Raw genomic sequence first — 15,284 nt, 5'->3', positions numbered from 1 at the left:
ATCAACATAACCTGAAAGGCCGTTCAGCAAGGAAGAAGCCACTGCTCCAAAACCGCCATAAAAAAGCCAGACTACGGTTTGCAACTGCACATAGGGACTAAGATTGTACTTTTTGGAGAAATGTCCTCTGGTCTGATGAAACAACAATAGAACTGTTTGGCCATAATGACCATCGTTATGTTTGGAGGAAAAAGGGGGATGCTTGCAAGCCGAAGAACACCATCCCAAAAGTGAAGCACGGGGGTGGCAGCATCATGTTGTGGGGGTGCTTTGCTGCAGGAGGGACTGGTGCACTTCACAAAATAGATGGCATCATGAGGACATCAGTCAGGAAATTAAAGCTTGGTCACAAATGGGTCTTCCAAATGGACAATTACCCCAAGCATACTTCCAAAGTTGTGGCAAAATGGCTTAAGGACAACAAAGTCAAGGTATTGGAGTGGCCATCACAAAGCCCTGACCTCAATCCTATAGAACATTTGTAGGCAGAACTGAAAAAGCGTGTGCGAGCGAGGAGGCCTACAAACCTGACTCAGTTACACCAGCTCTGTCAGGATGAATGTGACAAAATTCACCCAACTTATTGTGGGAAGCTTATGGAAGGCTACCAGAAACGTTTGACCCAAGTTAAACAATTGAAAGGCAATGCTAACAAATACTAATTGAGTGTATGTAAACTTCTGACCCACTAGGAATGTGATGAAAGAAATAAAATCTGAAATAAATCATTCTCTCTTCTATTATTCTGACATTTCACATTCTTAGAATAAAGTGGTGATCCTAACTGACCTAAGACAGGGAATTCTTACTGGGATTAAATGTCAGGAATTGTGAAAAACTGAGTTTAAATGTAGTTGATTAAGGTGTATGTTAACTTCAGACTTCAACTGTACCTACGACATTCCCTTCAGTAAACTGTAACACTAGTCTACCAAACTAGGCTATATAGTGTGTTGTAACACTAGTCTACTACACTAGGCTACACAGTGTGCTGTAACACTAGTCTACCACACTGTCATTTACATTACATTTACATCATTTAGCAGACGATCTTATCCAGAGCGACTTACAAATTGGTGCATTCACCTTGTGGAACAATCACTTTACAATAGTACATCTATATATTATTATTTATTTTTTTGGGGGGGGGTTAGAAGGATTACTTTATCCTATCCCAGGTATTCCTTAAAGAGGTGGGGTTTCAGGTGTCTCCGGAAGGTGGTGATTGACTCCACTGTCCTGGCGTCGTGAGGGAGCTTTTTCCACCATTGGGGTGCCAGAGCAGCGAACAGTTTTGACTGGGCTGAGCGGGAACTTTGCTTCCGCAGAGGTAGGGAGGCGAGCAGGCCAGAGGTGGATGAACGCAGTGCCCTTCTTTGGGTGTAGGTACTGATCAGAGCCTGAAGGTACGGAGGTGCCGTTCCCCTCACAGCTCCGTAAGCAAGCACCATGGTCTTGTAGCAGATGCGAGCTTCAACTGGAAGCCAGTGGAGTGTGCGGAAGAGCGGGGTGACGTGAGAGAACTTGGGAAGGTTGAACACCAGACGGGCTGCGGCATTCTGGATGAGTTGTAAGGGTTTAATGGCACAGGCAGGGAGCCCCGCCAGCAGCGAGTTGCAGTAATCCAGACGGGAGATGACAAGTGCCTGGATTAGGACCTGCGCCGCTTCCTGTGTAAGGCAGGGTCGTACTCTGCGAATGTTGTAGAGCATGAACCTACAAGATCGGGTCACTGCCTTGATGTTAGCGGAGAACGACAGGGTGTTGTCCAGGGTCACGCCAAGGCTCTTAGCACTCTAAGAGGAGGACACAATGGAGTTGTCAACCGTGATGGCGAGATCATGGAACGGGCAGTCGTTCCCCGGGAGGAAGAGCAGCTCCGTCTTGCCGAGGTTCAGCTTGAGGTGGTGATCCGTCATCCACACTGATATGTCTGCCAGACATGCAGAGATGCGATTTGCCACCTGGTTATCAGAAGGGGGAAAGGAGAAGATTAATTGTGTGTCGTCTGCATAGCAATGATAGGAGAGACCATGTGAGGATATGACAGAGCCAAGTGACTTGGTGTATAGCGAGAATAGGAGAGGGCCTAGAGCTGAGCCCTGGGGGACACCAGTGGTGAGAGCACGTGGTGCGGAGACGGATTCTCGGAGAGGGTGGAGAGGAGGATCTGATGGTTCACAGTATCACAGTATCAAAGGCAGCAGATAGGTCTAGAAGGATGAGAGCAGAGGAGAGAGAGTTAGCTTTAGCAGTGCGGAGAGCCTCCGTGACACAGAGAAGAGCCTTCTCAGTTGAATGACCAGTCTTGAAACCTGATAGATTTGGATCGAGAAGGTCATTCTGAGAGAGATAGCAAGAGAGCTGGCCAAGGACGGCACGCTCAAGAGTTTTTGGAGAGAAAAGAAAGAAGGGATACTGGTCTGTAGTTGTTGACATCGGAGGGATCGAGTGTAGGTTCAGGCTCTGTCTGTCGGCCTGGCTCTGTCTGTCGGCCTGCCTGTCTGTGTGTCTTTTTGTCAGTGGGCCAGGCTCTGCCCAGGCTCTGTGAATAAGCCCCAGTGCTACAATTACCTTTTACAGATTGCTTGATTTATTTACCCTAAGCCCGTTTTCCTTCATGTTCACTGTAATCTTCCATTATTTACAGCCAGGCAAGGAAGGCATAGCTCTCAATCACTACCGCAGCATCCATCCTTATTAACATATTGTTCACAGAGGAAAAATACATACTTTTTAACCTTCTTCTGTAAACCAATCATATGCTGTAAACATTGAAGATAGTTTATATGGTGCCGTTGTGACTGTAACCCTCTCACCAGGCTCGAATTTGACTGTCACGATATTACCTTACTTAGAATGAACAGCATGGTATATTAGGTGAGAAGGACATCTCCAATAAGAATCCCTATTGTAAACTATCTAGGGTGATGACAACGAGGGTGTTAACTTCAGATAGAATGATTATAGATTTTTGTTATTATATAAGGATATGCTTTCCCATGCATTTAAATGAAACTGAAACAGTAAATGACTCCACCAATACAACAGACATGAGGTTCAAGATGTATATTATCACATTTTCAATATATCACATCAAAAGAAATGAAAAAGAATAAACCCCAATGATTTTTCACACAACTCATGTCCAAATTACTTGCAAGCTTGCTTAAACCCGTTGGCGATGACGACACACATGAAGTCCCGAAGCACCCCACCATTGTGGTTACTCACTACTAGTTGATATTTCCTCAGCGAAGCATAGCAGTTTGGTGCAGGTGTCCTCACAAGATCCACAGCAAGCACAGCTATCAATGCAGACAGTACTCCTTAGCAGCAACAGATATCCCATGGAAACATTAACTCATTTATCTTCCACAAGCAATTCTCTCCAGGTCTCGCACGATGCTAGGCTAACCTCGAGGCTGTCAAATACCTCCACGATGAAACGGTAGCTTCAGTCTCTACTAAGTCTTTCTTAACAAATAATAATAACTCTCTTATAAAATCAAATCAGTATTTCCCTTCAAAACTCGGTAGATATGGGTTTTGTTATACTTTTATCGTCTTCTTTTATAGTTTTTCTTCACCAACACTGATAATGTCTCCCCATCCTTTTTTCATCGTCTCTCCATCCTTTTTTCAACGTCTCTTTTTCTTTCTCTGCCTCAGCTTAACAAGCTACGTTATTGGTCAAAACTAACCTATTCACTTGTACATTATATAAATATTTCTTCAAAAGAAATGCATTAACGACATTACAATTCAGGAGCAATTCGATCCCCTTTTAATTCTAATACAAGTTAATTATAACAAATAAACTCAGTACTTGGTTTTAACAAGGGTATTACACAACATTCTCTGGATATCTTAATCAATGCTTATTCTCCTTGGTTCCTGAACGTGTGTAATATCAACTGTCAGATAAATAAATGCAATTCTCTATAAAAGACATTGACCCCTTAAAGATGGTTACCGTGGTAACGGATTGGAGCTATTGTGAGGAGCTGCATTTGTAAAGTTGGCTACTAGCTGACCCTGAGGAATTCAGCTGTTGGGTACGCATGCATTTATAATGAGTATGTACAGTGTTCTGCTGTTCCACATTTCCTGGGAGAGAAGGGTTTGCTCACTCACTTTGTCAGTCACTGATATAGACACAAATTACAACTTTCCTTAAACAAAAATAAGACCGAGCTGGCTGTTTATTAAAATCTGTAGCCAAAAATAAACATATTTTACAGGAAACATCTCCATTCATGTGCATATTCTCAGCAGTGCTCTTGATAAGCCAACAAAATAGTATATATTTTATACTCAAGAGTGAGGGCTCACGTTGGAGACATTTGGAATGACTCGTCCAGCGAATGAAATCTAATCAGAAGAGCTGTTCCCATAGAATGGCTGACAGAGAGAGATAGAGATGGAGCTGAGCCGGTGTCCTCGCTCCTCACCTCTGCAGAATCTGCTCCTGCGTCATGTAGTTTCCATAGCACCCTGAGCAGAACTCACTGATGATAACACAACATACCAAAGTGCTTTTCTTTTACTGTTTCCTTTTCTCTCTGACACTTGGTAGACTGGAGAGAATAGAATAATAGTCATTGTACTGTATACAAAAGGATATTCCAAATAGAAGCTTAATAAACTGCATACAATTCAACAAGTGATACATTTTGCATTACAGGCATAGCATATGCGTATGTTCCTTTGTTTTGTATACTCCAATACTCAATTTGACTTGATTGAGCATTGGGGTACCTCTTCACCCTGCTCTTAGAGTAAATGAGACCAACCTAAATGAGACCATTGTCACGACACGGACGGATGGTGGCGCCCCTCCTCGACCCCGGGCGGCGCTCGGCGGTCGTCGTCGCCGGCCTACTAGCTGCCATCGATCCTCTGTTTCACTTCCTGTTGGTTAGGTCTAGGTTAGGCACGCACCTGTTTTGGTTTAGTTATTAGTAGGGGGGTTATTTAGTCTAGCGAGATATGTTTGTGTTTGTGCGTGATTGTTCCTTGTCAGGTTTGTGGAATCTTGAGGAACGTGTGTTTTTTTCCCCTCTGCCTGTGGTTGTTAGTGTTTTATCATCGCAGAGGTATTTATGGGCTGCGTCCCTATTTTGGACGTCTAATAAGGGTTTTGGAGCGTGGTATCTGTTTGGCGCCCTGCCCTGCCGTGTTTGGACTTTCTTTATTTTTGTGCATACGGATTAAAAGTGTGTTTAAGAATTTACTGTCTCCTGCGCTTGACTCTACCTCTCCTGCTTCCTTGAGCCAGCCCTGACAACCAGCCCTGCCCTGATTGAGTCCATAGATTTCCCACAATGTCAGATTTCTGATGAACTCATTCAGTTTTATGCAATCTTTCTGTTCTAGAGGCAATTCATCTTACAGAAAAATGAGATTCAGTGGGTTATAGGGTTCATTGATTGTGTAATGCAGCTAATCTTGATCAGGAATTTGAACACTGTTTATTGTTGGTTGTAGAGAGAACATAGTCTTAGCATCAGTTCGTTATCACATTTCTGAATTGTTTAGGATTGCTATGTAAGATAACCACAGTCTTACAATGAATGGTGCCTAAAACAAATAGATACATTTCATGCGCTGTGGATCAAGTGTGTAAAATCTTGCTATGGCTTTGTCAGTCAGCTTTCTTTACTACTGTGGAGATAAAGGAGACCTTATCTTATCTGGCTGATGCTGCTTCTTTCTCTCTGCTGCCTGTCTTCTCCTTCACCACTCTCTGTCACTTCTCTCTCTCTCTCTCTCTCTCTCTCTCTCTCTCTCTCTCTCTCTCTCTCTCTCTCTCTCTCTCTCTCTCTCTCTCTCTCTCTCTCTCTCTCTCTTTCTCTAGCCCCATTGGGAATATTCTCACACACAGGCAGCTGAGCCTAGCACTGGAGTCCTGCAGGTCTGATCTGTGTGAAGAGGCCCTATATAATCAGAAGTATACTTCTATGAGAGGCCCTCTGGCTCTATGCTATACAACCAGTCATAAGAGCAGGGATCTCACTCAAAGGATCTGATTAGGAAACCCACACGAAGCTGCTGGATATTTCTAAGGGTATTTTTTTGCTGCTCAGACAGCCTCTTCCCTGCATTTTGATTGGCTGCTGACACCTCTCTGTGGGTGTGACCCCTGATGCTGCTGTGTGTGTGAGGACTAAGGAGAAGAGGAGAGGGAACTGGCAGCTGCTGCTGTGTTCCTGGAAGTAGGAGTGGGGATTTGATAGAGGGATTTCACTGTGACCTTGTGTGATATACTCCTGCCCCCAGAGAGCCCGGCTCCATACCGGCTTTATGTCTCCCAAGCTGAAATATAATTTATCTCCCTGCTCTGCTCTGCTCTACAGTATTGGAGAGAGGCTCTTTACAAGGTGCTCCGATTAAAACAGGGTTGTTTGTCTCCTTTACAATAGGATACAAAGACCAATACATGGAAAATGTGGCTTCTGGAAAGAAGGTTGTTCTGCCTGAGCTATGGCCATTGTTGTTGTGTGTGTGTTTTTGGGTGAAAAACAAAGATGAGTGGTGGGACCCAGCCTGTTCGCTGTGGAGTCACTACTGGTTGGTGGGGGCTGTGGATCAGTACCCAGCTGCCCCTGCTCTCCACCTGCACAGCTGTCCTCCCCGCCAGCAGCCACGCTAGCTGGGCCCCACATCTCTACATCTAACTCTACATACTGTACACACTACACAGCACAGTACACTAACCAACGGCACGCCTCTCAGAGCTGCTACTGCTGCGTCTGTAGGAATCCAAATCTCATCATATGGTTTTAGCCCATGATGAATAACCTTGTTTAACTGCCAGAACTGATGTGACTGCATCTTTCAAAGTAAACAGAGACAAAAAACGTACAGTGACGTTACAGTGAACGATGGATTTGTATAGGGACGGTGCAATTCACACACTAGTTGTAGTGGCATAGAGCAGCCCAAGGTTAGGGGACAATCACAGCTTCATGTCTTGGTATTTTTAGTGGTGTTTAATGTGGTATTTACAAGGACTAAAACAGGAAAAACTAAAAGGATAAACAAGTATCTTGTTAATTTGGCATTGATTTCCCAGCAGAGGCTGAACGATGGGTTCAGTATAATAGAAGAACGTTTTAATTATCACAAGGGTAGATTTAAGTAATAAGGCACGAGGTGGTTTGGTATATGGCCGTTCTTAGGCACGACACAATATATTACAACCCCCGAGGTGCCTTATTGCTATCATAAACTGGTTACCAACGTAATTTGAGCAGTAAAATTTTAGTTTTGTCATACCCGTTGTATATGGTCTAATACACCACAGCTGTCAGCCAATCAGCATTCAGGGCTCGAACTACCCCATTTCTAATCACATTTATATCACTGCTTTATTATTAGAACTTTTATTTTATTGGGGGAATGATTGACTTTTGTTCAAAATATCTCGTTATGGCCTCCTGAGTGGTGCAGCGGTCTAAGGCACTGCATCACAGTGTTGCGGCGGTGCTACAGCCTGGGGTTTGGCTACAGCCTGGGGTTCGACCCCAGTTAGCTGACTTCGGTCATCAGTTGAATGGTGTTTCCTCCAACACATGGGTGCAGCTGGCTTCCGGGTTAAGCGAGCGGGTGTTAAGAAGTGAAGCTTGGCGGGTCATGTTTCGGAGAAAGCATGACTCGACCCTCGCCACTACTGAGCCCATTGGGAAAAACTGTGTATACAATCCCTAAGAGAAAGGAATATGGTCTTGCAGACTCTATAAACTCAGATACAACTCAGATCTTACCACATACTTACATGGAAATAGGACACATTCAAACTAATTGTCTTCTATAGTTTTGAGTGCGGAGCAGCTAATTATTTAGTGCAAATTGTCTTCACACAAACATGTTCCTTGTCTTCACATAAATATGTTACACTGTTAGTTAACCAGTGGGGATATGCAGAGAGGCTTTGCAGAGAGACTATTCTATTGCTGACTGAGCACCAACAAATAAATCACGTCCAGACCAGTGTCATTTTATTGTTAGTCCAATGTTTGTCTCCTTTCTATTATTCAATATATTAAAGACAGTGTGGATAGGCACACCACTTTGGACTAGAGGTCTTACACTTACAGAGATATTTCAGCTTCTACTACCTTGTTAATGTACTTTGTACATATTGATAAGTGGCATCATTTGTACAGTTTTGTGATAGTGAAAAAAGACAGATGGAAAATGTATGCTAATAGTACATTTTATGAGCCCTGATATCTACCATTTACTTTCCCCAGTAAATCTCCTTTGCCCTAAGAAATAGTGCTTAGGAGTTGTTGTCCAGAGCAGAATATTACATTTTTATTTGTGTGAAATGACTATACTTCTCCTTGGTAGTTGATGTAAACTATACTGAACAAAAATATAAATGCAACATGCAGCAATTTCAACGATTTTACTGAGTTACAGTTCATATAAGGAGTCAATTGAAATAAATTCATTAGGCCCTATTCTATGGATTTCACATGACTGGCAGGGGCGTTTGGGAGCCACTCCTCAGTTTCATCAGCTGTCTGGTCTCAGACAATCCCGCAGTTGAAGAAGCCGGATGTTTATTTAACTAGGCAAGTCAGTTAAGAACAAATTCTTATTTTCAATGACGGCCTAGGAACAGTGGGTTAACTGCCTTGTTCAGGGGCAGAACGACAGATTTTTACCTTGTCAGCTTGGGGATTTGATCTTGCAACCTTTCGGTTACTAGTCCAATGCTCTGCCGCCCCAAATGTGGAGGTCCTGAGCGAGTGGGGTTACTGCCAAAATCTCTAAAACAACGTTGGAGGCAGCTTATGGTAGAGAAAGTAACATTAAATTCTCTGCCAACAGCTCTAGTGGACATTGCTGCAGTCAGCATGCCAATTGCATACTCCCTCAAAACCTGAGACATCTGTGGCATTGTGTTGTGTGACAAATCTGCACATTTTAGAGTAGCCTTTTATTGTCCCCAGCACAAGGTGCACCTGTGTAATGATCCTGCTGTTTAATCAGCTTCTTGATATGCCACACCTGTCAGGTGGATGGATTATCTTGGCAAAGGAGAAATTATAATTAACAGGGATGTAAACAAATTTGTGCTCCAAATTTTTTTAGAAATAAGCTTTTTATGTGTATGGAACATTTCTGGTATCTTTTATTTCAGCTCATGAAACATGGGACTAACACTTTACATGTTGAGTTTATATTTTTCTTCAGTATAATTAGGATGTGGCACTGGTATGATGGTATTGCTGTGCTGTGTAACAGTGTGAATAGTGGCTTTGACTCAGGTTGGCTAAATGCACTTAACTTTGTCGGAGACAATTAAGAGCCTGGTTGACGAGCGTGGTTCAGCATGGCTGCGGCTAATTACATTTAATCTTCTGCAATGCTGTCCTGACCTAATCACGGGGATGGCGAGGCGAGGGCCAAGCAGTGGGGAGATTATTTAAAGCGGAGTGGGTCAGAGGAACGCTCGGCTAGTTTATGTTGTCGATAACTCAGGACACGCTAGCCTGGCGTCAGCACACATTAATATGGCATTGAAATGCATTACATTGACACAGTCTTCTCTCCCTTTCTTTCCCTCTTCTCTCTTCTCCCCCTCAACAGTGCAGTGTCTGGAGATGACGACTAAGAGGAAGATCATTGGGCGCCTGGTGCCGTGCCGGTGCTTCCGGGGTGAGGAGGAGGTCATCTCAGTGCTGGACTACTCCCACTGCAGCCTGCAGCAGGTGCCCAAGGAGATATTCAGCTTCGAGCGCACACTGGAGGAGCTCTACCTGGATGCCAACCAGATCGAGGAGCTGCCCAAGGTGGGTTCTGCTGGGGCTGAGGCTGGGGACAGGGCTGAGCCTGGGGCTGGGACTGAGGATGGGGACGAGGCTGGGGACAAGGCTGGGGCTGGGGTTGGGTTTGAGGCTGGGGCTGGGAAATGAAAGGGGTGAACTGTAGAAAAGAGGCTCTATAAAGCCAAATAGTTTAGACCAGTCATTCCCTTGAATTTCCCCCACATTACTAAAGCATGACGTAATGATCGATGGAAACATTATCTCAGCTCGATGCACTCTCTCTTCATGTGGCGCTCAGTGTTGATTGGCTAAATGAGTTGCCAGGCCAACCAGACCCCCACAGACCAAACAGTGCCGCAATGTCCTTCCTGTCTGTAAATGAGCTGCTTATGAAGCAGAGAGTGAAACACAAATGGACTTGCTGACTCTTGTCTGACCTTCACATTGAATAGAAAACAATCCAATCTGTGAATGTAGCTTTCGTTAAGACTTTCAACGGAGATCTATTACAATCTTGACAATAGTGTCTGTTTTAAATTGAAACCTCTGGCTGAATACATCATAGTCATTTAATACAACATTGATGAAATCCAACAATGTATTGGCTGAATGTTTACAGTGAAATTAACTGTGATATCCTTCAGAGTGGTTCAGTGGAATTACCACATTTCATGAAATTTCAGTGTGTTCATCAACAAACTCCCAATTAGATGCTTTAAGTTGGCAGAAACCGACTTCGGTATCTTCAACTTCTTTTTCTCATGACAACCGGATATGGGGACCCTGCTCAGGTGTTTTTTTTACACCTGCTGCGTTAGGTTAGGGTCTTTGTGACATGAGTTCAGGGCCAGTGTGGCTCCTCACAGGGTTGCATAAGTCCAGGCATTGATAGAGCCAGAGTGTGTGGTCCTTTATGTAAGTGTGGCTCATGTATCAGAGTGATGCCCTGGGCAAGACTGGACAATGCTGGCTCTCCTCTCCAGTCTTCATTGTTGTAGCTACTCCCCCTATGGCTCTTACTGCTCTTAAAGAGTAATGGCCTCTCATAATGGGCATGTTATAGTAATGTCCCCACTGGACTGTAATGTCTTCTTGACTGCATCTCAAATGGCACCCTCTTCCCTTTGTAGTGCACTACTTTTAACCAGAGCCCTATGGGCCAAATAGGGAATAAGGTGCCGTTTGGGATGCAGAGACTCAGAACGTCTCCCTTTCTAGTCTCTCCTTTTCATGGGGAAAGGAATGGACTGCAGTCAAATATAGGAGAAGGCGCTTGCTGATAGTGTATTGGCTGGCTTTGAATGTAAAAGTTGATCTATTCATTATTCATGATACACTGTGATGGTAATTTGTAACCTGTTATCTCAAACATCAAGTGGCATGCTGCGATGCACATGCGCACTATAACTCTGTATAGCACCCTTTCACCTTCTCTCTCTATTACCTCACTCTCTCTTTCTCTCTATGCATTCTCTCTCTCTCTCTCTCTCTCTCTCTCTCTCGCTCTCTCTCGCTCTCTCGCTCTCTCTCCCCCTCCCTCCCTCTCTCTGAGGAGAGAGCTGTGGAGGACTAATGTTGTCCCACAAGGTTACTCAACTGAGAGTGGCTGCTCTTACAGTGATCAATGGGAAACCCGTTAGAATGTTGAAAGAGACGTTACTCATTTAACAGCATCGCATCACTAGAGACCAGCCTCATTGAAACTCAATGCATGAAGTCTCACCAAGTCTACACTCTTTCAACTCAGCAGGCTAAGAGTATAACTTGTGTTTCTTCTATTCTGCCTCTCTCTTTCTAAAGCAACTATTTAACTGTCAGGCTCTCCGGAAGCTGAGCATGCCTGACAATGACCTGTCAAACCTGCCAACCACCATAGCCAGCCTTGTAAACCTGAGGGAGTTAGACATCAGTAAAAACGGTAAGTGAGTGAGATCCATAGAAATCTCTGCTAGTTTCTACTCTGATCTATTCCAGATCTCTACTCTCTACTGATACTGTGACTCTAAATGTTTGCATGATGTACAAAAGGATGAGGCATGAGTGTTAATTGGTTATGAATGACAAACATGTTTCTATTCCGTTCCATCTTTAGGTATTCAAGAGTTCCCAGACAACATTAAATGCTGTAAATGCTTATCTGTTGTGGAGGCAAGTGTAAATCCCATTGCCAAGTAAGTGAAGAGAGAAGTGTATCATTGTGGTGGAATGGCTGTAGTCTATAGGGATGATGGTAATGCTGTACTATCATCGCCAACAGCTGTGTCTGTCACTTTGTACCAAGCAACAACAACAGATTACCTCAGTAAGAAACAGCCATGAATATTTCAGTAAAAATGGCTGTAGAAATTATGGGTTAATCTTTTTAATATTTTCCAAAATCGCCCAGGGCAACTCTAACAGATACATAAAGAGGCAAATAACTACATGGGAGACTGTTCTATTTGTGTATCTGAGGCTTTTTTCTGAATTGAAATTATTTGAATAGAAGAATAGAAACAATTCCATCAATGTTAAACTAAGACATTTCTGTCCTGCCCTGTTAATTATCTTAATTGATACTGCATTGTGTAAATATGCCATTTGTTAAATATGGCATATTTCGCTGCACTCGCATTAACATCTGCTAACCATGTGTATGTGACCATAAATTTGATTTGAGTCGTTTTCTGTCATTACAGAGGGTAATGCAGGTCTCTCTGCTAGTTCTTGACATGACGTGACTCCTGCTATTAAATACATTGGAAAGCCATAAGGGAGTTGCACTGCCACTGAAAAATATTTACGCCATACATTTTGCATTTGTTGGTGGGAAATCATAGGTTGACAAACAAATGGGTCCTCGTAAACTAGAGTAAGGATGTATTACTGATTGGCTTTTTATTATACTGAGACTAGGGTCTCTTCTACAGATGAGCACTGCATAAATACATCAAACACACAATATACAACGTTTCAAACATATTAAGAAAAAACAGACACATTTATCAACGTAAGGTCTCTGATTAGTACTCAGAACTGACCAATGGGGACCAGAACATCTCATTTCAGAGATCTCACATAAATGGTGCAAAAAAAACAAAAATCAGCTCTGTAGAGACTGAAGGGGCCTCCGGTGTTATCCAAGCCTGAGACTGGGTTTGGCCATTTTATAAGTCTACATTTAATTAATGATGATAGATACATAGGATGTTTCTACATGAGTGCTTTGTAGATAAACAAGAAAATGCTGCTCTCTCCTTACATACAGAGGCCCAACCCATTTTTTGATACAAAAACACAATGGTGAGTTGAACAACCATCACCAGTAATAAACCTAAGGGCACAATGGAAAACAGCATCTAGTGGTTTAAGTTTAGCTGCTGCTGCATGCGTATAGATAATGTCCGCATAGTCTAAAATAAACATACAAGTGGCCTGGACAATTTCCTTCCTATTAACAAAAGTCAGACATGCTTTGTTTCTGTAAAAAAAAAAAAAATTAAAGGTAAACTTCTTTACCAGCTCAGTGACATTTTTTAAATGACAGTTTGTCACCAAGCCAGATACAATCATATTTGTAGGAAGGAACTCGCTCAATTTCTGTACCGTTCAAACTAGGCATTACAAATTCATTTAAATATGGGTTGTTGGGACCTAGAAAAAAACATGTATTTTGTTTGCATTTAGCACTAACTTTAGATCAAAAAGTGACCTCTGCAGTGCTTGAAAATCTGACTTAAAATGTGAAAAGGCTTGGCAAACCGATGAAGCAATGGAGTACAACACTCATCTGCATACAATTATATATATTTTTTACAGCATTACCAATGTTATTTATATATGTTGTAAACAGTAGTGGGCTGTCACGGCTGTTCGAAGGAGCGGACCAAGATGCAGAGTTTTCGTAGTTCCACATATTTATTAAAAGTGAAACTGAATGCAATACACTGAAATACTAGAAAATACAAGACAACAAACCGTGACACAGAGAGTACAACACACTACTCAAAAGACAATAACCCACAAACAACATGCAGAAACACCCCTACTAAATATGACCTCCAATCAGAGGCAACGAGGACCAGCTGCCTCCAATTGAAGGTCAACCCAATAAACCCCAACCTAGAAATAGACAAACTAGAACTATAACATAGAAATAGAAAACATAGAACAAACACAAAAACACCCCCTGTCACGCCCTGACCACTCTACCATAGAAAATAACAACTTATATTGGTCAGGACGTGACATGGGCCGAATATTGAACCTTGGGGCACCAAGGTATGAGTATGTGTCATTCTGTAGTGCTGCAGTGTGCTAGCTTCTCTGACAGCGCTGAGAGGAGCTGGTTCAGGGGAGCTGTCATGGGAATGGGGCGGGCTAACATTTAGCCTGACTTTAAATGTGTCTGAGGTCCTTAGCCTCTGTAAATCCTGTACCCTGGCACCAACTAACAGGAACCTGCTCTCTTTCTTTCTACCGTTCTCTTTCTCTCTCTTCCCTTCCCACTCTCTCATTTTCAATCTCTCCACTGCAGGCTCCCAGACGGCTTCACCCAGCTCCTCAACCTGACACAGCTCTTCTTAAACGATGCTTTTCTGGAGTACCTCCCCGCCAACTTTGGCAGGTGAGTTCAGCTTATGGAGTACACTGCTCTGCGACTGTGGGTCCTTGGGCCCTCTGTGTATGTATAGGGTTTGGATTGGAGCTTTTATTCTGCGCTCCGTTACAAATATGCCTAGGTGGGTTTACATTGTAAACAGACTGTTCTTTATTCTCTGCACACAACAACGCCTGGTAAAAAGCACTTGCCTGGGGCTTGCATTAATAAAGCAATGGGTTTAGCAGCATCTCCTATCTGGTTTGGTGATGAATTGAGTAAAAGTAACAATTCATCAAAACAGCAGTGGTATTGCACTTGGGCTCAGTGTAATGGAATTTAAGGTTGGGGTGTCATGTTTTCTGATCCAGTACTTTACAGTCCTATGCATATCATTAACATCTATTAATACTAGGGTTCATTTACTAAAGTTACTGTAATCTTCAGTAATTTTGGTAATTAACAGAAAATCTAAGGCAATCTATCATAAATTTGGTCATTTCTACTTGGATAACGGTAAAAAAAATGAGATATATTCATATATAGTATGCATTTATTATGTCCATATTGTCCATGAATTTCTAATAGATAGAGCATAAGGCTCAAGAGAAAATATAATAATTAATGAAAAAAGCATCTAGTCAACAATGGCATTATTTTCAATTAACTCTGCAACTCTTCCAACTATTGACATTTTTCAAAGCAACCACCAGTTTGACACCAAAACATTGACAAATACATATTGACATAGTAAAATAAATACAAGTTTGTACAGTGCATTTGGAATGTATTCAGACCCCATTACTTTTTCCACATTTTGTTATGTTACAGCTTTATTCTAAAATTGATTAAAATTATTTTTTTCCTCGTCAATCTGCACTCAATGCCCAATAATGACAAAGCAAACAGTTTTTTAGAAA

General features: G+C 42.6%; 1 protein-coding gene across 11 annotated transcripts in view; it reads left to right on the top strand.

The window, feature by feature from the left end:
* The window catches only part of LOC106613881 (leucine-rich repeat-containing protein 7), a 175,856-nt gene that overhangs the window by 123,334 nt on the left and 37,238 nt on the right, over positions 1–15,284 (top strand). For all 11 annotated transcript variants that reach the window (XM_014216586.2, XM_014216596.2, XM_014216587.2 and 8 more), the window contains 4 exons: positions 9,607–9,809; positions 11,586–11,703; positions 11,878–11,956; positions 14,302–14,391. In XM_014216586.2, coding sequence (XP_014072061.1) covers positions 9,621–9,809; positions 11,586–11,703; positions 11,878–11,956; positions 14,302–14,391 — 476 coding nt within the window. In that variant the 5' untranslated portion in view covers positions 9,607–9,620. The remainder of the gene's footprint in view (positions 1–9,606; positions 9,810–11,585; positions 11,704–11,877; positions 11,957–14,301; positions 14,392–15,284) is intronic.

This window comes from Salmo salar, chromosome ssa10 (genome assembly GCF_905237065.1).
Source record: "Salmo salar chromosome ssa10, Ssal_v3.1, whole genome shotgun sequence".
NCBI lineage: Eukaryota > Metazoa > Chordata > Actinopteri > Salmoniformes > Salmonidae > Salmo > Salmo salar.
Note: the sequence above shows the minus strand (reverse complement) of the source record. Positions and strands in the feature narration are given on the sequence as shown.